Below are 24270 nucleotides of genomic sequence, written 5' to 3'. Positions count from 1 at the left end.
TCGTCCCAAATGGAACACCAATGTTTTTTTACTAAGTGGAAATTCAAACCATTTCCCTGTTGACGTTCAAATTAGTGAAATAAATGTCCAAACTACCAAATAATACCTGCCATGAGTTTAACCGCATTCACCATCGAGAGGTGCTATAATCCCTCTTGTAGGAGAGTTTTGCTTTTACAATACAAAATAAATAAAGTGGTCCAACATGTGCACCGGACAGCTCCGCGCCCTTCCACTACATGAGCAAAGCAGCGGCCATTGAGTGCGTAAGGTGTTCACCATGACACACTTCATTTTAACTGTTGAATGAGTGCATTATCGTGTAATTAAAATGCACTTATTATTTTTAGTTTTCAGTGTGAACGCGCTACTTACGCTTTTTATACTACAAAATGGCGTAGAATAGTGCATAAGTACCTACAGTGTCTGAAATGGTGTGTTCAAGGATCTGTTCTCTCTAAACCCGCCTTTCTGAGAGCCTTCTCTGCTCTGATTGGTGAGATGACTCTGATAATGTGATTGGTCGGCCACTTGTTTTTAGCAAGTGTCAGAAACCTATTGCCAGTGTTACATGACTCCCCTATCTAGGGCCAGGGAAACACTCAACAATTTAACATAAAGGGGAAAATAGTGAATTCAATTTAGCCAAATTTAAATTATTCAGAGGTCAATTTTATAATAGAAAATTATATAACTCATTCATTCATTTCTTTTCGGCTTAGTCCCTTTATTAATCCGGGGTCACCACTGTGGAATGAACTGCCAACTTATCCAACACATGCGGATGCCTTTCCAGCTGCAACCCATCTTTGGGAAACAAACACACACTCATTCACACACATATACTACGGACAGTTTTAGCCAATCAAATTCACCTGTATCACATGTCTTTGGACTGTGGGGGAAACCAGAGCACCCGGAGGAAACCCACGCGAACACAGGGAGAACATGCAACATGCATGAACATGCACTTTAGTTCATTTCGGAAGGGCACTTTATATCCAAGAGAAAAAAGGGCATGTGTACTGTACAGGTTGAGCCCTCTCTGTGCACGTGCCTGATTACATGAAAGGTAATATTCGAAAAACTTTTTTTGGTATTTAAAATAAAGTTAAATTAAATTAAATTAAATTAAATTAAAATTAAATTAAATTAAATTACAAACTAGTTCCAGTTTCTTTTTGATAATTAGAAATTGTAAATTTATATACATATGTTATTGACAAGTTCTTTTCACTAATAAAAAACATTATAGACTGTAATAAATTTGAAAGAAAAAAATAGGCAAGATTGTTTTGAAGACATTTGGTTGTGTTTAGTGACAACCTTCTGTGTGATTTTCAGCATGTTCATCGTGAGATAGCACAGTTTGAGAAAAAAAAGAAGACCACTTCTCCTCCTGAAGGTGGAGCTTTACTCTTCAGGTTTGTTTGCATAATGCAGGAAATCTATGAATATTAATAAAATATATGAATATATGCAAAGATATAACGTACAGTTCATTCAGTGAATGTCTGAGCGTGTAACTGGACCTGGGTTTACAGTGGTCGTGTGACACAGCCGATGAGTACAGGAGACAAAGCTCAGTGGAACAAGGACTACATCGAGAACATCCGTCAGCGTCTGGAGGAAGACGCCACTGCACGGGAACAGAGAGAGATGAGGAGACGCCGAGCGCTGATGGAGCAACTGCAGGCTCACGAGGCTCAGCAGGTGATCACAATATTTTACATTGAGGTCATGGTTTATGTGTCTTTTTTATTTAAAATATGTAAGTTTTTATAAAGTAAATATGAGGGACTTTTATATTATATTCCAAGAAGAATGTTTACAGGGCTAAAGCAAATATTACTTGATTATCAATACATGACCTTTTTGGAAAATCATGTCAAAATGTGTATATCAAATATGAATATTTAATTGGTATTTATTTAGACTTATTGTTGGGAGTAGTAGATACAGGTATAGGGAACTGATAGTTACATGCAAACTTTGTTATAAAGAATTTCATAATTTTATGACAATTTAAAAATCAGAAAATACTCCACATTTCTTCAATGTATGCCTCTCTAAATAAAATGGAGGTATATTTTTTTCTTTGTTAAATATGAGCTCAACAAAGCCAGAGAACTCTGAAGATGCTAATTTTTTGCAAATTTTCTTTATTAAAAAATAAATAAATAATAAATAAATAAACGCAGTACTGTGCAAAAGTTGCAGGCCAACATTAAATCTGTTGTTTTACTGATGATATAATGCAGGGGTGGCCAACCCTGTTCCTGGAGAGCCACCTTCCTGCAGATTTCAGTTGCTACCCATATCAAACACACCTGAACCAATTAATTAGGACCTGAACACCCCGTGATAATTACAGGCAGGTGTGTTTGATATGGGTAGCAACTGAAATCTGCTGGAAGGTGGCTCTCCAGGAACAGGGTTGGCCACCCCTGATAAAATGGATATATGAGATTTATAAAGGGAGAATAAATTCAGTTGATGTACGTTTTTTTAGGATGGGAGTTAGGTTAGAGTTTGAATTATCTTGGTTTAATGGCTTAAGAATGGTCACCAATCTCATTTCTGGAGGGCCGGTGTCCCTGCAGGGTTTAGCTTTAACTTGCCTCAACAACAGGTGTTCCAAGTATACCTAGTAAGACCTTGATTATCTTGTTCAGGTGTGTTTGATTAGGGTTGTAGCTATAATCTCCAGGACATCGGCCCTCCGGGAACAAGTTTGTTGAACCCTGGTTTAAAACGTGAAAGCAATGTTGGAGATAGGCTTTTTGTCCTCATTTAAGCTGCATTTCTAACCAGTGTTGTTAGCAATATTGTCTGAATGGATGGAATTGTAAATGTTGAAAAGTGCCAGTGATTGTTTTCATTTTCAGCATGATAATGATCTGCTATCTGCAGTGAAATCTTATTTGAAGAAAGAAAACAGCTGAAACATGGGCTTAAAATGGCCTCCAGAGGGTCCAGGCATGAATATTATATAGAGGCTGTATGAGATCACCTGGACAGAAAAAGAAAGATATGACAGTCTAAACCAGTGGTGGGCAAACTTTTTAGACCCGAGGGCCACATCACATTTTGCAAACCAAGTAAAGGGCCACATGACAAATCCTTCAAAAAATAACTTATTTACAGTGGCATGAAACATGTAATCTGGGACAGAAACATGTCACATTAACGCAAAACTGATTTTACTAATAGTTATTATTGAGTCAAATTTACAAGTCAAATGAATTTGCACTGCTATTTATATTTATCATCACTTATCAATCATCATAAAACAATAAAATAATCTCCTATAAAATATATTAATAATGATGATGTTATAACTTTTACAGTGGAGAATAGAAAAGATATTGTCTGATAGAAAAAATCTCATATTAACACATTAAAATTAATTCCTAGTTTATTATTCAGTCAAATTTACAATAATCTAATTTGCACTGCTTTTAGAATATACAGATCAATTATCATAAAACTTGATAAAACCACAAATCTTTGATAAAATAACTTTTTAAAGTGGATGTATGCATGGAAAATACATTCTATGACAACAATTAACACATTTAACCCGCAATTATTATATAATTTGAGTCAAATTCACAACAATCTCATTCGAACTTGTATTAATATGCTCATATCAATCATTATAAAACTATCATGAGATAAAACGGAAGAAGTATATTAGTCTTTGTTATTCAAAGTCATGTTATTATGAGTGTGTTAATGTAAACAATGAGCCTGAAAATAAAGTCATATTAATATCAACAGCAACACTTTCGCAAAATAGCTAGCTGATTCAGTCGTTATCTAATGACGTAAATAAAGCGCACCACGCTCCTTTAATCTTGTCAACAAAAAGGCAGTGCGGTGCACCTTGCATCTTTGGAACGTAAATGCACGTTTGGTGTGATCAGCCCCTTAGGTTGTGGTCTTTAAAAACAGTAATACTTTCTTGACTTATTAGACCTTCCTTTTTCTGTCCGATCTTGGTGAAGAAGTATTTTTTTGTCCATTCTTCCTTAAAAACACGACATTCGGAGTCTATTTGTCTTTGCCTGACTCATCTTCAGTCATTAACGGTCAAGTGCATCTTAATATCCGAGAGTGTGTTCTAGTTCTACTGGTTGCTCTAACTGCACCATATGGAATACTGCCATCAAATGGTGTTCGCTTGTATTACATCATTAATTTTACTAATTCTGAAACAAAACTGTTACTCAGAAGCAGCATTTATCAACTCCCTCGCGGGCCGGATGAAAGTGTTCAGCGGGCTGTAGTTGGCACACCTCTGCTCTAAACCAAGAGAAGGACTCTGTATAGTGCTTAAAGAAGCCTGATAATACAGCACATTATTTCAGAAAATGTCAATGTTATCACAACGTTTAGAAATTGCATGTTGATCATATCTGCTTGTTGCATTGATGTTATTCCTGCAGGAGGCATTGCGAGAAGAACAAATGGTCAGCCGACTGATGCGTCAGACACAGCAGGAGAAAAGGATCACAGTTCAGCTGATGCAGATTAAACAGCAGAAAGAGGTGCTTCGAGAAAACCGCATCTTCCAGGAGAGACAATACCAGGAACGCCGCCAACGAGACTTTCAGGAGGCCTTGGATAGAGAAGCTGTGAGAGATCATGCATGGATGATTAATATCAGATTAATACGTTTTAATTTGAGTTGAGCTGATAACCCTCTGATCGTCTCTTCAGGTTCTCGCTCAGCAGGAGCGTCTGGAGCGCAGTGAACAGCTTAGGATAGAGCATGAGCTGCACAAACAGCTGGCTGAAGAGCGCGCTCAAGCTCGATATCAGAAGCACTTTGGTATCTGCAGGGACATTCTGGGACAGATTGTTGATCTGGCAACCAAAGCTGGAGAATATCGACTCCTCACTGCCAAGTATTTATGTCACTGTTTATATATATATATATATAAAAAACCTTGCTGCTGTTTTGAACTAAGGTGCTTTTATAGTACATTATAAATGAACTGAAATGATTGTGCTTTTGTTTTATGTAGAGATTACTGTTTACTTTTTTATGTTTTTGAAATGTTTATGCATTTATTAAATAAAAAACTGCAATAATTTTACATTGAAATTTACAATTTAAACTAAATGTTATGCCTTGCAAAATATTTTTAAATGTAATTTATTTATGAGATGGCAAAGAAGAATGAACAGTGTAACACAGTCTTCGGAAATCATTAAAATATGATATTTTGTCGCTCAATAAATATCTCTGTTTATCAGGATTAAAAGCATACTGTTCATTTTACCAAATTAAATGCATCCTTTTATTAAAATAAATGTATATTATTAAAATAAATATATATTACTCACCCCAGATATTATACATACATAAATGAGTTTATTTTATTTTATTTCATTTTATTTTTTTCATTTTATGGAATTTAATTTTTTATTTTATGCATTTTTTTGTATTTTATGTAATTTTTTAATTTTTAATTTTATTCAATTTTATTTTTATTTTATAACAATTTTTTCATGCAGTTTGAATGTAATTCTATTTTGTGCAATTTTTTAAAATTAAATTCTATTTAACAAATATTATGCAAATAAAATTTATGAATATGTATTTAATTTAATGAATATGGCCTTTTTATGCAAGTTCATTTTTTTATTTTATTTTATGCGATTTTATTTTTAATTTTAAGCTATTTTATTTTTATTATATGCAATTTTAGCTTTTATTTTATGCTATTTCATTTACTTAAATTCTATTTTATGAAATATTATGCTATTTAAATTTATGAATATGTTTTATTTAATGAACAAGGCCTTTTTATGCAATTTTATGCAATTTAATGTTTTTTATATTATGCAATTTTTTTTAATTATACGATTTTATTTTATACAATTTTAATGCAATTCTATTTAATGCTATATTATATTATTTCATTCTATTTTATTAAATATTATGCCATTTCAATTTATGAATATATATTTTGTTTAATGAATTTGGTATTTAAAAATTACTTTTTTTTTTCTCATTCCTGATCTACACATTTCCTCAGTCTGATACCAGTGAAGCTGATGCAGGAGTGGATGGAGCTGTTTTACAGTGGGAAGCCGCTGTATGAAGTGGCCTGTGTGGATCCTAAACCTACTGAACCCTCACCAGAGCAGATCATTGAGCTTGAGAAGCTCCAGATACTCAACAATCAAGACTACGATGAGTATGTGGTAAGGACAAACTGAGTAATTGTAGCTTTATTTTTACTGATCCAAATAAACAAACAAGTGTACTGCATTTCTGTCTGTTCTCTTCAGGCCATGATAGGCGAGTGGGCTTTAGATGCAGAAACCGAGAGACAAACCAATGCAGGGAATAGTGATATTCTGGATCATGTGTTGAACCGTCTACGGAACATGATTGTCCCACCCACCGTCAGCACTCCTCCTCCTCTGTTTCCCCGTTTCACCATCAGGGCATGCATGCTGGGAAAAACCTTCTCTGGCAAAACCACCTGCCTCTCCAGGATCAGCAGCAGTAGGAGTTAATGCTTCATTGTAGTATTAGTGTAATGGTGCATCAGAATAATACCTGATCTTCCTGATTTCTTCATCAGCTCTTAACATCCATGTACTCTCAGCCAACACTTTGATCCAGGACGCTTTATCAGCCTATCAGCAGGAAAAACAGGCTGCAAGCGAAAGCCAGAATGAGGTCAGAAATATTTAACACTCAATATTTTTATTAGAACAAACTTTTTATTTGAACAGTTTGTAATGTGTATTATTACACTGCTCTCTTACTAATAAATATTGGTGACACTTTAAATTAAGATCACACGTTCCATGCACTTACTATAGTTATTACAATGATGCGGCATGGTGGCTCAGTGGTTGGCACCGTCGCCTCACATCAAGAAGGTCGCTGGTTCGAGTCCCGGCTGGGCCAGTTGGCATTTCTGTTTGTTTGGAGTTTGCGTGTTCTCCCTGTGTTGGTGTGGGTTTCCTCCTGGTGCTAGTGTATGAGTGCGTGTGTGAATGTGAGGGTGTATGGGTGTTTCCTAGTACTGGGTTGTAGCTGGAAGGGCCGTAAAACCTTTGCCAGAATAGTTGTTGGTTCATTCCGCTGTGATGACCCCTGATAAATAAGGCACAATGAATAAATGAATGATCCCAAACCTATCCCATATTTTAACTCCAACCATATAGTAAGTACACATAATTAATTCATATTACTCAGTAGTTAAATGAATAGTTACACTGTAACTGTGTCAACTTAAAATAAATTGTAATCTAAGTAGTAAATAGAATAATGATACTGTGAAATATTCTTTTTTGCTATTTATTAGTAAATACATATTAATATTTTATTGTTTACGTTGTTTAATTTCCCTATTTGCTTTCCTCAGAAGAGCTTGGAGAAAAATGTTTCTCAGACAGAACATACTACAGAACAGCTTCAGAAAGATGAGCAGGAGACATCCTCTCCTCTAGAATCAGGTTTGTGAGATTATTGATTGATTCTTTCAGTCGCGAAGTCTGGGACATTGTGTTTACATGTCTGTTCAAATGTTGTTTAAAGAGCCCATATTATACATGAAATAGGGTCATATCTTGGTTGTAAGGGTCTCCAACAACAGTTTAATATGCATGCAAGGTTAAAAAACACTTTCATGGTCTTATAATCTGGACTTATTTTTACCTAATTATCCCAGCGACTCACGTATGAATCGTCCAGTGATTCATTTGTTCCCAAACCCCTCCTTAGCGCGAAGCTAATCTGCACTGATTGGACCGATGACAGCCTGTTGCGATTGGTCGACTGCCTTCAGTCATAGAGTGAAATGCCCAACAGCTAATCAGCAATATAAAAGTAATTACAGTTCATACACACTCGATAGTGTAGGCGTGGACTTTAGCTGCCAGTGGGTCAATGTAAATACAGACAATGGACATGAAAATACAGACGACTAACTATTTTATTGAGCAAAAACTGCAAAAACTGTCGAGGAGATCTCCTAGCTTGTCTCACTCTGCTCTTTTCACAGACACACACACACACGCACACACACACAAAAACACACACACACCTCCGGACAACAACGTGCGCGCACGCACACACAAACACATACCTCCGGATGACAGCGCACACACACACACTACCCCCGTCCACGGAGCTCCGTAAACAAAGCATCACGCGTCGCCTTTTTAACGTGTCTTTGCACGCGATAAGAGAATATAGCTAGTTAACCTGATGCAGTACACGCGGTTACAAGTAACAAATCACAACTAAATACATTTGCAAGCTAGAGTAAATGAGGCAACAACTTTAATCGCACGTACTTGCATTTGAGAAATGGAGGAAGAAACCCATCCTGACGTCCATCAGTAAGTTACTCTTTACTGATCCTTCCTTTAACAAACCCGATGAAGTATTCTTTGTAGCTTGTAGTTTGCAGAAGTTTCCAGTAGTTTATACTGCTTGGCTATAATGCTGAGGTTTTATCTTTGGGTAGAGACTCGATAATATCCATCTGCAGTGTTACTTCAATCGACCGGCATGTTTGTGTGTGTGTGTTTGTGGGTGTGTGTGTGTGTGTCTGGGTTTCTTCGTCAGAGGGCGGGGCCGCAGGTTTCAAATCTCCCGGGTTTGCACGTGCACGTGAATAACTTGGTTTCGTTCGTACGTCATGGCGAAACACCTAATGACTCGGTATCAAGGCGACTCGTTTGAAGCACTATGAGTCGACTCTTTTATAGATGAATCAACCGTTTTAAACACTGTACACTAACAGATTTAAGCCTTAGCTGGATACTTCACATCACTTAGAGCTGTGTTACACACTACATGGAGGGGAATTTTCAAAAACCCATAATATGGGCTCTTTAAGAAATTAATACATTATTTATTGTTAAAAAGTGTCATATCAGAATGATTTCTAAAGGATCCTTCAAGACATGAAAATGTTTTACTATATTTTAATGGAGTAAATGCAGCCTTGGGGAGTGCCTTGCCTTTTTTTTTTTTTTTTTTAACTTTAGAAAAGAGCAGTGTGCTGCACTTTTTATGTTGCTAGTCAACCACTGTATCAATGGTCTTGGTGCTGGAGCACGTGACATAGGGCTCATTTTCAGAGAGTTCTCTGAGTTTCTGAGCACAGAGTTGACTTTTTTTAATCACAGGGGCTCAGAGTGCTTTGTCAAAAACGTGAGGTGCAGAAGGCGGTTATAATACGCAAAAACCAGCATGCACAATGCTTTCTGCATATAGAAAACAGTATTAAAAAGGCTCCTCTCACTGCAAATAAAAACACATTTGGTGTAATCTGGGCCTTGGTGTGGAGAAGAAATTTTTTTTGTGACGTATTACAGTACTGGGTGACACGGTGGCTCAGTGGTTACCACAGTTGCCTCACAGCAAGAAAGTTGCTGGTTCGAGTTCCAGCTGGATCAGTTGCCATTTTTCCCTGTGTTCACGTGGGTTTCCTACTGGTACTCCGGTTTCCCCCACAGTCCAAAGACATGCGCTATTGGTTGAATTGAATATACTAAATTGGCCGTAGTGTATGTGCGTGTATGGATATTTCCCAGCACTGGGTTGCAGCTGTAAGGGCATCTGCTGTGTAAAACATATGCTGGATAAGTTGGCAGTTCATTCCCTGAAGCCGAAGGAAAATGAATGAATGAGTGAATGTTACAGTACTAATCCTAAAACCTTGAACGATTGTGTATTCGTTATCTTTCTAATTTAGTTTTTAAATTCATTAAGAGGTAAATACTCCATATATTAATATAATGCTACACACATTTTTTATATCTGACATCAGGACCACAGCCTCATGAGGCCTCATCTGGGCTTCATGAAAAAGAGGACAAAGAAGAATCAAAGGCAATCCCAAAGGTACTCTCCACATGATCTCAGTATTAACTAGCATTGTGCTCGTTGATAAGCTTCATAATGTGTAACGGTCTGTTCTGCAGTGGTCATCACGAGCACAGCACGGTGCAGCGGTAGAGAAAGTTCTGAGGACAGGCCAAGCTGTTCCTGATCAGCTTCTGGTGGACATTATTGTGGATGCTATCAGGTAAAGAGATATAATGCTTTTTTCTGACTTTACAGGTTTTACACGAATAAAATGTTATTGTAGATCATCTGGTAAATATACATTTTTGGAAAAAATTATTAGCCCTCCTGTGAAATATTTATTCTTTTTCAAATATTTCTCAAGTGATATTTAATGGAGCAAGAACATTTCTTACAAGAACATTCTATAATATTTTTTTCTTCTGGAGAAAGTCTTATTTGTTATATTTTAGCTGAACAAAAATGTTTTTAAACCATTTTAAGGTCAATATTATTTGCCAATATTTTTTTTTTCTTTTCTGATTGGCTACAGAACAAACTATTATGTTTAGAAATGTGTTGGGAAAAAAATCTTCTCACCGTTAAACAGAACTTGGGGAAATATAAAACTGACTCAAATATAAAACTGACTTAAAAAGTATTAAGCAGCATGAATTTTTCAATACAGATAATATCTAGAAATGTTTCTAGAGCTCCAAATCAGCATACGGCATTAGAAGAATTTCTGAATGAACGTTTGATACTGAAGACTAGAGTAATGATGCTGAAAATAAAACATTGTTTTATATAAAAAAAAAAATATATATATATATATATATACAATATATCACAATATTACTGTTGCTGTATTTTTAAATAAAATAATCTTGGTCTAGGTTAACAGAACAGATTTTAAAAGCTTTTATTCAGTGTGTTTTGAATAAACTTTGGTGTAATACACCTCCTGCCATGTTTTTCAGGAACATTCCTGCAGATAGTGGCTGGATTCTTGATGGCTTCCCGGTGGACATCAGTCAGGCTCAGATGCTTGAGAAAGCTCTAAACATGACTGAACTTGATGGAACAAAAACACAAAATAATTTGTCCACAACCAAAAACGGCCCTAAAGATGCGGCTCCTCCATCCCCTGCTTTAGACCTAGTGGTGCTGTTAGACGTTTCAGATGAGCAGGTTCTGGAGCGAGCCACAACTCAGCCTCCTGAGGGAACACAGATAGGTACAGTTTCAGTTGTGTATTCGTCTCAGATTATCTTTTATTATTACCTACTCTTAAACCTAGCCCTGCACAATATATCGTTTCAGCATTAATATTGCTACATGTGAATCCACAATAGTCACATCATAGAATCTGCAATGTCTAGATGGTAAAATAGTTCACATCACATTTCAGATCATTGTAGAGTTAAAAGTTTAACCTCAGTGTGAAGGTTTATTATTTGCATATTTTAAAATGTGTGTGTCTGTAAGGATTTTAAGCTTGCTCAAGCAATTCGGGCAAAATAAATTAAACATTTGTAGTATTAAAGATTAAATTACACAATGAAGATAACACAGTGTTGTTTAACATTAAATTATTCCATTTCTGTACCTTAATAATGTTATACAAGGGTGTCCGTAGGGTCTTAAAAAAGTCTTAAAATGTCCCAAATTTCAAAAACAAAGTTTTAGGCCACATTAACTGTATTAACTGTATTGTCTTGTAAGTCTTAAATCATTCATTTTCATTTGTTTATGCAAATCTCATCAATTAGGCCGACTCCCATCCAATCACCAACAATCCATCTCAATAAAACTTTTAACAAAAGTTTCATTTTCAACTCCATTTACCAATATGGTTTAATTATACTCTTTTCAATAACATTTGTTAAAAAGTTCTCCAAATATTTATAGCTACCTGTTGGGGATGCTGACCTGGAAATATTGTTGAGCAGACAATTAGTTTATTATAGTTTTCAAACTTATGTTATATTTAAAGCTTATTATACCAGTTTATTTTAAAAGAAATGTTTAAATATGTAGCTAAAAATAACTTTTTTTTTTTTTTTTTTTTTTTTTGGATGAAGCAACTAAACATCCCAAAGCAGGCCATTAGAAACCGTCATCAGGGTTTAGCACTGTATGAGTCTGAAATTTTATTCATAATTTTCCTAAAAATGTCTTAAATTTGACTTGATGAAACCTGCAGAAACCATGTAGACTCCACAGAAAACAACAAAAATTTGTATTTTTGCTGTTATATTTAACTCTGCTTGTAATTTGTTTATGATATTTTATGCAGATATGCTTCCCTACGAAAACATCCTAATCAATCTAAATTATGAATTCTCTACAAATAAATCTATTCACATCATCTGTTGAAATTGTATTCACATCGCAATAACTATTGCAGTAAAAGAAAATATTGTTTATGTACGCCATGTAGTCCTAACTACATGGAGTGCAATGCTGTCACATATGGCTGAACAACATCATATACTACTTAGACCAGAGGTTCTCAAACTTTTTTCATCAAGTACCACCACAGAAAAAAATTGTTCCTCCAAGTACAGTACCACCATAACGAGCAATATTGAAATACAGTAGCGTAGGAGGCCCAGTAAAGCAGCTACAACTCTGCACAGTTTAAAAAAACGTGGCAGATTAACTACTATTATTAATGATATTTATGATTATCAGCCACTTTAACCATTACAAAATAGTTTGAACATAAACACAGTACTGTGCTTATATGTAAAAAAATGAACAAACTAACCAGATAAAATATCAACGTTTAAATTAAAATGTGCTTTAAAACGTTTGTTAAAAATGGTAGGCTACTGTTTTTAAAAAGTAAAAAAAAAAAAAACTCCTGTACTTAAATGGAAAGTGTTAACCTATAGTATCCTATTCATCAAAATCTGGAAATGTTGCTTGGATCCCATAAATATAGGCTATATGTCATCATACTCGTATAGAGCATTTTTAAATTTTGAAATAGATGTTGCATGTACATATGACATATTGGATTTCTCTGCGTACCACTAGAAGGAAGCCCGCGTACCACTAGTGGTACACGTACCACAGTTTGAGAACCACTGACAATTCTGTGTTACAGAAGCAGTAGACATTGTGTTTTTGTTCAGTATAGTGTAATGAAGTTGTCTGTTCTTTACCAGTGAATGGAGAAAGCATAAAGCAGGAGAAAGGCAGCAGTGATGCTGCGGAGGAAAACACAAGCATGCCAGATCTGAACACACAAGATCCTGAATCCTTGTCTGATGACAAAAGTCTGGGGAGGACACAAATACAGTTCAGGTGTGTGAAAGTGCAGTGCATATGTTTAATCTGTTTATGTCTGGGCCAACATACACACAATTACAGTTCTAGATTGAGTTCTATTGCAATCTAGATTTTGTAATCCTTTAAGTCAAGACTGACTGTCAGTTTAATGTTATATAATAGTTTTTGTTTGATAAGCCAGTCAGTGTAGACACAATGAAACATCCCAAACTTCATTTGAATATATTATATTTAATATATTTAAAAATTATTATTTATACAATAAATCTAGCAGAAACTCCAGCATAATAGACAAGTTTTTAATGCCCATTAGTGTTGTCATTATCTAAACTAAAACATGTTTTACTTCCACTTGCAAACAGTGATGAAAGCAACATCATAAAGCAGTGTTTGAAGTACATTAGGTACATGAAGTACATATATATTAATCTCAAGTGGAAAGATATTTTTAAATGAAGTTAACTATTAATTCCAATGCATTGCAGCAATGCAGCTCTCTGCAACTCTCACATGGTCGCCCACTGAAGCTAAGCAGGGCTGCGCCCGGTCAGTACCTGGATGGGAGACCACATGGGAAAGCTAGGTTGCTGCCGGAAGTGGTGTTAGTGAGGCCAGCAGGGGGCGCCCAACCTGCGGTCTGTGTGGGTCCTAATGCCCCAGTATAGTGACGGGGACGCTATACTGCTCAGTGAGCGCCGTCTTTCGGATGAGACGTTAAACCGAGGTCCCGACTCTCTGTGGTCGTTAAAAAAATCCCAGGATGTCCTTCGAAAAGAGTAGGGGTTTAACCCCGGCATCCAGGCCAAATCTGCCCACTGGCCTTTGTCCATCATGGCCTCCTAACCATCCCCATATTCCAATTGGCTTCATCGCTTTCTCCTCTCCACCAATCAGCTGGTGTGTGGTGTGTGGTCTGGCGCAAAATGGCTGCCGTCACGTCATCCAGGTGGATGCTGCACACTGGTGGTGGATGAGGAGATTCCCCCATTGTGTGTAAAGCGCTTTGAGTGCCCAGAAAAGCGCTATATAAATGTAAGGAATTATTATTAATTATTATTATTATTATTATTTCTTTTTTTAATTATCCATTTTTATTTTGCTTTTTCAAAAGTTAATAGTACCGAACATCGAAAGCATACACAATTAATACAAATAAATAAAATATTAATAAATAAATATAAAGTAAATACAGTATAAACTAATGGGGAAAATCTATTTTGTCAGATTAAATCATGTGGTTCTGTTTTATATTTGTCAAAAATAGATTCCAAATATTTTTAAAGAATTCACCCTTTCCTCTCAAAGAATATGTGATCTTCTCCAATGGTATACTGTTGCAAACTTCTAAGATCCATAGCCCAACATCAATGTCTGCTTTCCATTTCAAAGCAATACAGCTATTGTCAGTAATATTTCAGTAAGCTTACTAGCATGATTATCCTGGAGGTTAGAATTTTTATAATTTCCCGCTCAACATATCTCTGGATTCAATGGAAAATCAACTCCATAAATCTGTGATGTGATATTGCATAATTGTATAAATTTTTTTATATTATATTATAATTTTTTCACTTATAAAATTATTTCATAAGTGAATTCATTTCTAAAGTGAAAATTTGGGGTTTTATTTGCCGACACAATGTAGAAATTGCCACATCATTGTTATTGTCCCATCATGCAAACACACAATATAAACAAAAACACATTTTCATCAAAATTAAATTACAAATATTTGGTTCCTGAAGTGGAAAAATAAATATTTAAATAAAATCTCAAAAAACTTTATTTTATTATGACACGTTCCTAGGCTGATTGTCTATGATTCAACCAAGCATGTTTTTTCAAGAGTAAATTAATTTTCTTATTTATTGGTGTTATCATGTGGCAACATTTTAAATCCGTGTAATTCAATTGGCTTCTTGCTTTTTTTATTTTTTTATTTTTTTGCAAGGCTCAAAAGGAGAGCTTTTGTATGTTCAGTGCTCAATGTTATGCTTTCTTTAATAGAATCAGTGGCTTTCATCAAACATGGCCAAAACTGGAGAAGTGGTTTGGTGATCAGCAGAATATTCTGGTGAAAGTCACAGCAGGTGTGGACAAGGACACTCTCTTCAGTAACGTGGAGACTATTCTGAGGGACTCTATTGAGTCTGTTGAAAAAGGTATATTTAAAAATTGTCATAATTTAATCAACCTCACATTCCAAACCAGTAATGCTTTGACTTATCTTTACAAGTTTGTGTGGATATATTACCTAATTATATACATTTGTATGCAATTTATTCAGCTTGAATTGCAACAGACACATTCAAATGTTTTAAAGATTTGAAAGCTTGAAAGTCACTTTTTTCTTCTTAAAACTTTGTTTATTCTTTCTTTATTATCCGCAAGTAGAAATTGGAAATGAAAGTGAAGTTTTATGTTAAAAATGGAAGCCCTATGTTAACAGTGTCCAGAGATTACATTTATCAATAGAGAATTAAACAGAAAGCTCACGTCATTAGTGAAGATTGTTCCCGTTATTCAAATATAAAATTTCAACATCGTCACATATATTACATAAGATAAAAAACAAGCTTTACAAATCCATTCAACATCACATACTGTATATCACATTAAAACAACACAATTAACGCTACTCACACTTAAATACACAGTGCCAGTGTATTTAGCACTGGCAGTTAGCAAAAAATGACGTTTGATACACATTTCCATAATTGTATTTCCTTACATCTCATTACTTGGGCCAGATGGAATCTGCGGACATTTTTTGCTATTTCTGCAGAGAATTTTGGGAGTATCATAACTAAAACATTAATATGTGAAGTAAAAAAAATATATTTTTAACTTTTATTTAATGTTTAAAATGTAAATTCGATTCACTTTATTTTGTAAACAAAGTAAGACTCATGTAATATCTCTACTAAAAGACAAAAATATTACTTTACAAACTGCATTGTGCATAAATCAGATGAACATTTTCATATTAGTCAATAATATTCTAAATAAACTTAGATTTACTCAAGTAAATAAACAGAATTATGATGGCCTAAAAATCTGCGGAATTCTGCGCGCGCAGATTCCGTGTGGGAAAGAATTTATGAAAGCAAAAGCTGAAATTTCATATTTGCAGGATGGGAACAGTCTTCACTAATGACGTGAGCTTTCCGTTTAATTCTCTATTGATAGATTTCATCTCTGGACACTGTTAACATACAATAGGGCTTCCTTTTTTTTTTAACTTAAAGCTTAACTGCGCTTTTATTTCAATTTTGCTGGTCATTTTACTTGCTTTTCAACTTTCACTAGTCTATACCACGCAGTCAACTATACTATAAATGCATGTGTAGTGAAAAGCATTCTTTGTTGTCCCCATAGGAGCAGCTCTGGCTGACACCAGGAGAGCTTCAGTGACCTCCACACCTGAACAGACCCGTCCAGAAAGTGCCTGCTCTTCCAAATCTTCCAGAGCTACCCCAAAATCTGCTAGAAGAAGCTTTGCGGAGGAACCTTTACCCAAGGCACAACCACACACAGAACACACCTGCCCTCAGAATACTGACAGATGCTTATTAAACATGAGAAACTAAATCAAAGAGTCTGTTTGATTTGGAGGATTGGATAGGCAACTGTTCACACTCATCTGCTGTAGCTTATTTTATTTTTAATAGATTTGAGGTATGCTTAGATTAGTAAGCATAGAGTGGAAACATAAATACAGCACCTGGGATTGCCATATAGTTTAATTTATTTAGCTTGCATTGTTAGATGAGATCAGATTATCTACATCAGCAGCATTTGAAATGCCTTAAAAGGGTTTGTAAATAAGGATATTATGTGGAAAAAACAATATCCTGATGCAGTTTGTACACTGTAAAACCCAAAATGTTAAGGTAACTCAAACCGTTCAGAGAAACCGATTGCAGCAAACCATTTAAGTTCAAAAACGAATCCTGATGAGTACTGTGAACTTAATCCATCTGAATAAATGAAGCACAGTAAAATCCAATAAATGAAGAGAACTCAAACCAACTGAGTAAGTTAAGGCAACTCAACCCATTTGAGGAAACAGATTGCTTCAAACCATTTGAGTTAAACTAATCTATATGAGTTCTGTGAACTTACTCCATTTAAGTTGAAGTAATGAGGTGTTTAATTAACTCATTACCTTCAACACTGAGTTCAAAACTCTGTTTAAATGAGTTCAGTCAATTTTGAGTTAACTACACTCATTTCATTTGATAAAGTTGACTGTTGGGTTTTATGGTGTATGTTAAAACATGTTAGAGAAGGCATGTTCAGATGATTTCTATTATCAAAACTTTAAAATTCTTCAGATTTCAAAGATCATTTATAGAAGTTAAGATACTAAAAAGGCACCAATTCAAACATTTGTCTTTGGTAAGATTTTTAAATGTTTATTAAAGATATATTCTTGAAACAAAAAATTAATTAATGATTTGTTTATTGATTCAGTGCTACGTTTTCAGCATCATTACTACAGTTTGTATTGTCATACAATCCTTCAGACATTGTGATTTGATTTCCAAAATAAATTTAAAATATAATGTCTAATATAGAAATCCAAAATATCGAGAACATTTCAATTGAAATACTTTTGGCACAAACATTTTTGTATGATGTAAAGTGCTTTAATGACTAATATATTTCAGGTTTCGTGTTTTGCTTTTTTTTTGCTCAACATTTGCAGGAGTTGGCAGAATATCTTGTGCCATACTGGGAGAACGTCTGTAGTTCATATGTGACTAATGTCAAAACAGTGATGCAGAATCTCCGTGGTGAACGTGAGCTCATCATTCATCACCTTTACAACATCCGGTGAGAGAATGGCATCAAGTGCGTGCATGCGAGCGTGCGTGCGTGCGTGCGTGCGTGCGAGCGTGCGTGTGTGTGAGAGACCCCCTTTGAATTGTTTTGCTGATTTAATATTTCCTAAATGATGTTTAACAGAGCAAGGAAATTTTCACAGTATGTCTGTTAATATTTTTTCTTCTAGAGAAAGTCTTATTTGTTTTATTTCGGCTAGAATAAAAGCAGTTTTTAATTTTTTAACACCATTTTAAAGTCAAAATTATCAGCCCCTTTAAGCTATATTTTTCTCAATAGTCTACAGAACAAACCATTGTTATACAATAAATTGCCTAATTACCCTAACCTGCATAGTTAACCTAATTAACCTAGTTAAGCCTTTTAATGTCACTTTAAGCTGTATAGAAGCGTCTTGAAAAAGACAAATATTATTTATTATTATTATTATTAAATAAACGGGGGCTAATAATTCAAGGGGCTTAGTAATTCTGACTTCAACTGTATATGTGTGTGTTTATGAGTGTGTATATGTGTTTGGTTGAGTGTAAGTCTGTGTATGTGTAAATGTGTAAGATATATTTGCATGTTACAGGGAGAACTTCAGGCAGTATCTACAGAAGCCGGATCTGAAGCAGGAGTTTGTTAGCTCATGGCAGCGAGATTATAACAGTGTTCCTGATAACATCAGAGAGGACGAGGAGACCAAAGGAGAGCTTCATCAAAGGCTGGATGTGAGACACCTAAAGATACCGTTGATGATGTATTTCGAGACTTTTGTCAGGTTTTATCCTCAATCTGCTCCTGTGTGTGGAAATAGTTTCTTACACATCTTATCCAAAGCCTACTTTTTTGTTTTGATGTGATTCTTGACTATTGTATTTGTGAAATAACCGGAATTATTCAGAGAGGTTATATGATGACCTGTTTGACTTTATGCTGACTTTAGCCTTGTGGTTGAATGAAAATGGACCCTTTTCACATTTCTGGGTTTCTCAGTTGTGGAATTGATCATAGTTGGGTAGAGTTAGATCACAGTGCAGGGTTCAACGCAAAGGATTTTTTCTACTGGTCCGATCGGGCCAATGGTTTAGATTTTCTACTTGCCCGGCCAAAATTTCCACTGTTCCCACCAAAGCAAAAATACATTTTAATAGCTATTTTTTAGCCACATATTTTAAATAATGTGTCAAAAATAATGCCTATAATTATTTAAATGTTAAAAATTATTTAAATAATACTTTTAAAATGTCAATATATGTATAATGAGCAAAATTATGTGTTAACAAAACAAAAAGAGCAGTATAGAAAATGTGAAGGTATTTTATTTCAGTTCGAAATTATTTAACAAAAAGGTGGCCCCAATCGGGTCAGTAATGATCCTGTCTACTGTCCCATGCATCTCTGATACTGGCCCCGGGCCATCGGGCAGTCCTTATTGTTGAGCCCTGGAGTGAATGGGAGAGTACAACAAATACTTTTTTTTACAATCCTATTTCCTGAATTAATAAAAGAAAAACTCCACAATTGTGTTATCACGAATTTCAGAAAAGAAAAAAAAACTGTGAGACTGAAAACGGCAGCCAGAACGCCAAATATACTGTTCCACTTTATAGATGCTGCATTAGAAACACCTCACATAAGCCATACTTAGTTTTTTTTTTGTAATTTGATGAAAAGATTATATAGTACAGACATAAACACATATAAATGTTCATACGTTTTTTTTTTTATCAAAATATTGAAAACTTTCAAGGATTTAAGATGCTGATGACTGTTAAACGCCTCATAACATCTTGTGAAAAGGGTCATGACTGCACACCTTAGAATGGTCATCAGCCAATCAGAATCAAGCAATCAACAGTCCTGTATAATCATTCATACTTGCTTGTTTATCTGCATGTTCTGATTGATGTGTGGGGATGTTTTTGAGCAGGACTTGCGTGAGCGGCTATGGGACATCAGTGATAAGCGTAAAGAAGAAGCAGAGCAGGAGAAAGCAGGCGTCATTCATGATGGCTGGTTAGAGGATCACACCGCTGTACTAATCAACAATTATTCTGCATTGATGCAGGTAACACATTCACACACACTGATTTATTCCAATATCCCAATGGGGACTCATAGATGTAATGATGCTATACAGTTCAAGTCAAAATTATTCACCCTCCTGTGAATTTTATTTCTTTTTCAAATATTTCCCAAATGATGTTTAACAGAGCAAGGAAATTTTCACGGTATTTCCTATAATATGTTTTCTCCTGGAGAAAGTCTTATTTGTTTTATTTCAGCTAGAATAAAATCAGTTCTTAATTTTTTTAAAACTATTTTAAGGTCAATATTATTAGCCCCCTTAAGCAATATTTTGTTTCAGTTGTCTTCAGAACTGAAGAAATTGACTTGCCTAGCTAACCTTTTTAAGCCTTTCAATGTCACTAAGCTGAATATCTTGAAAAATATCTAGTCAAATATTATTTGCTCTCATCATGGCAAAGATAAAATAAATCACTTGTTAGAAATCTTTGTTCCATTAAATTAAAATTGGGGATAAAAGTAAACAGGAGCGCTAATAATTTTTGACATCAACTGTAAATGAAATACTATACAAACCATATATTCTATCCCCCTACTTCTAAACCAACCATTTTTACAGTTTCAACCTTTTTCTGTGTAATTTATAAGCATGTTTACCTATAGGGAACTCATTTTCTTTTCCCCTCAAGGTGACACAAGTCCTGATGAGTCTGTGCATTTAGTTTTAGTCCCCACTGGGATATAAAAACAAGCACGCACACACAGACATCTATCTTTATGGGGACTCTATTTTCTATCCCCCTGCCCCTAGACCCAACCCTCAAAGGAAGCAATCTACATTTTTGCATTTTTAAAATACTTCATTCTGTTTGATTTATGAGCCATTTTTCTCTACAAAAAAATGTTCCTACGGGGTCAAAATTTACTGGTAATGTCCACCTACTATGTGAAAAAATACAAGGTATACACACACAAGCAAATTTCCAAACAGTATGTGTTGTATTTGAAGTCTGTTGGCTCTGTTTGTGTTTGTGCAGATAGAAGTGGGCCGATTTCAGGACTGTGTGTGTCTGCTGAAAGATCATTATTCAACGATGGGTAAAACAGCCTTTGAATCCAAATGTGACTTTGCTCGTGTCCCATTGCTTGACATCACCGCTGATCAGCATGTCGACGAGTCGAAAATGTAAATGAGTTATATTTTCTTATTAACATATCCAATGTATTATCAGCACAGTAGAAGATAACATTGCCATTTTTCAGCTAAAGCCAGTTTATTTTTGATTCATTTCAATGATGCTAATTTTATTCTCATCCAGTAAGGTCAATAAAATAATTTATTAATCATTCATTTGTTCATTTTACTATTTATTGTCTTTTAGATATTGAAATGTGACAAGTGTATTGTAATGTGTACTTACAGTGGGTATGGAAATATTCAGACCTCTTTAAATGTTTCACTCTTTGTTATATTTCAGCCATTTGCTAAAATCAATTAAGTTGTTTTTTCCCCTTATTAATGAGAATCCCATACTGACAGAAAAACACAGAATAGTTAACATTTTTGCAGATTTATTAAAAAAGAAAACTGATATATCACATGGTCATAAGTATTCAGACCCTTCGCCCAGTATTTAGCAACCTTTAAATCTAATACAGCCTTGAGTCTTCTTGGTAAAGATGCAACAAGCATTTCACACATGGATTTAGGGATCCTCTGCCATTCCACCTTGCAGATCCGTCTCATTTCTGTCAGGTAGGATGGTAAACATTGGTGGACAGACATTTTTTAGGTTTTTCCAGAGATCTACCTCTCAATATGGTTTATATCAGGGCTCTGGCTGGGCCATTCATGAATAGTCACGGAGCTGTTGTGAAGCCACTCCTTCTGTATTTCAGCTGTGTGCTTGGGGTCATTGTCTTGTTGGAAGGTAAATCTTCGGCCCAGTGTGAGGTCCTGGGCCCTCTGGAAGGTTTTTGTCCAGGATAAGGGGGTTTGAATAATATCAGCTGTACCCACTGTATGTACATGTCTTTAAATAAACAGTAAGCAATTAATAGTGCACCTTATACTTTTTATTAAAGTATTCTAGTTTTCAATTTTGAAAATAGCCTTTTGTGTTTTGACAGTAAAGATAACTGGACTCCATGGCACTGTTTTTCCTAACCTTGTTCCTGCAGGCACACTAACAGTGCATATTTTGGATGTCTCCCTTATCTGACCCATTCATTTCTGGTTTTGGAGTCTCTTCTAATGTTCTGATGAGTTGATTCAGGTGTGTTTGATTAGGAAGAGCTTGAAAATGTGTACTGTTGGTGTGCCTTCAGGAACAGGTTTGGGAAACACTGCTCCATGGTACTAGAGTAAGATGTTCGATGTGTTAATATGTTCTATATTTGCATTTCAGCTCTGAATCTGCTCCGTCAGAGAAATCTGTAAAGAATGCTGAGGAAAAAGACTCTGAAATTGTGGACAGGATGAAAACTAAAGTGTATGTGTGCTTTTAATTATTGTCTTTAGATGCGTGGAGAGGTAAGCATGTGTGTTGAATGACCAGATGTGTTTGTGCTGTCAGGTTTCCACTGGTTTCCTGCAGATCTCCAACTTCTGAGATCCTCAAACAGCCTTTGCATCAGGCTGATGAGAACCTGCTGCAGGAGTTCTTCCAAGCAGCAATCGCCATCTTCAGGAGCATGGTGTGTGTTATAGTAGTGTGTGTTGGTTAGAGGAGATGTAGTCAGGTTACACTTTATTTTGATGTCCCCTTTAGACATTATGATGATTATTTAAGTGACATTGGGCTTTATTTTGACGGTCCATGCGCAGAGAGCAAAACGCAGGGCGCAAATGCTTTCAGGGCGTGTCAGGACGCGTTTTTGCTAATTTAAGGACGGAAAATCTGCCTTGCGCCAAGGCGCACGGTCTAAAAGGGTTGAGTTTATTTTCTTAATGAGTTATAGGTGTGTTTTGAGAATAAACCAATTAGAGTCTCATCTCCCATTTCCTTTAAGAGTCAGCTGCGTCGTGCCAAGAGCGCATTCACTATTTACAGGATGCAAAGTAAGTCTAAGTGGAAAAAATGAGCATTTCACAAGCAAACAGTTGACAGTTTTTTAACAGAAAACTGTTAAACAGAGCATCTACTGCGTGAGAATGAGAGATAATGGATCTACTTTCACTTTCGCTCTTGGATAGGGAAACCTTTATGCACAGACATCAATTAGCCTATAAATAATTAATTTTGTTTGTTAAGCGCAAATATTTGTTTCAAAACTATTTCTGAATTCAGTTCTAATTTTCAGCAAACGAATAAATGAACAATAATAACAAAATGTGCTCAAAAACCTGCGTTATATCCTAAAACACATGCTGTGCCCCATATGGTCTAAAACCTGACAGGTGGGCAAATCTAAGCTTGTTTTTAATAAAACAAATATAAATATGGATATAATAAATAATACTGCTAATAAAAATAACATTATACAAAAGCAAATTGTTGTGAATGAACTGAAAAAGCCTCCCGAGATGAAGAAGACATAAAAGCAGTGATTTTTCATATTTATGTAGGCTAGAAAATAATATGTTTTGTAATATTTTAATCCTTTATATTTATATTCTATATCTATTCTTATTATATCCTATATATATCCTTAATATTAAAATTTTTTCATATGTAAAGATATTTGCCTATTGCTCTCTTGTGTGTATTAACCAGTGTGTAAGCGAGGCGCAACTCTGCGCCGGAGTTTAGACCGGGTTAGTTTTGGTCTAATGAAAAATCTATTATAGTTTCTCAAAATAGCAACGCGCCAGCAGTGCGCCTCAAGATGCCTTCCTTTTTAGACCAGAACGCCTATGGGCGCACAAATGAGCGCTAATGCATTTGCTATTTAAACAGCGTAGCGCAACGCCTCAAAACGACTCTTGCGCCAAGCTGAAACTAGCAAAAGACTATTGCGCCGCGTCTTGCGCCACACTGCGCCGGGTGTATGATAGGGCCCTATATTTTCTGAAGTAAAAATGTAATTTAGAGCATTTCCAACAAAAGATAACGAAAACAAGACAAGTTTTCAAACATTTACATTTATTTTAGAACACAATGGCAATGTTGTAACTTTACAAAAATTGAAGAAATCAACATCTCTTAGAATAGCTGATTTTAAATAATAATAATAAAAACAAACCATTTGTTATTCTGAAAACTGACTGACCTTTTCCAGTAACCATAAATGAAATTAGAAAAAAAATGCCTCAAATTTAAGTATTTTTTTTTTAT

At 35.2% G+C, this 24270-nt stretch overlaps 1 protein-coding gene across 9 annotated transcripts in view; it reads left to right on the top strand.

Annotated features, from left to right (window-relative positions):
• The window catches only part of spef2 (sperm flagellar 2), a 49819-nt gene that overhangs the window by 9310 nt on the left and 16239 nt on the right, over positions 1-24270 (top strand). For 2 of the 9 annotated variants that reach the window (XM_073950382.1, XM_073950386.1), the window contains exons 6-25: positions 1345-1424; positions 1545-1713; positions 4452-4640; positions 4726-4913; positions 6051-6219; positions 6307-6526; positions 6606-6703; positions 7401-7488; positions 9816-9889; positions 9970-10073; positions 10813-11069; positions 13009-13147; positions 15140-15294; positions 16517-16653; positions 17844-17971; positions 18555-18693; positions 19896-20033; positions 21031-21179; positions 22402-22485; positions 22570-22690. In XM_073950382.1, coding sequence (XP_073806483.1) covers positions 1345-1424; positions 1545-1713; positions 4452-4640; positions 4726-4913; positions 6051-6219; positions 6307-6526; positions 6606-6703; positions 7401-7488; positions 9816-9889; positions 9970-10073; positions 10813-11069; positions 13009-13147; positions 15140-15294; positions 16517-16653; positions 17844-17971; positions 18555-18693; positions 19896-20033; positions 21031-21179; positions 22402-22485; positions 22570-22690 — 2826 coding nt within the window. 9 annotated transcript variants of the gene reach the window in all.

This window comes from Danio rerio, chromosome 5 (assembly GCF_049306965.1).
Source record: "Danio rerio strain Tuebingen ecotype United States chromosome 5, GRCz12tu, whole genome shotgun sequence".
NCBI classification, from domain to species: Eukaryota; Metazoa; Chordata; class Actinopteri; order Cypriniformes; family Danionidae; genus Danio; species Danio rerio.
This window is presented reverse-complemented; position numbering and strand designations above follow the sequence as displayed.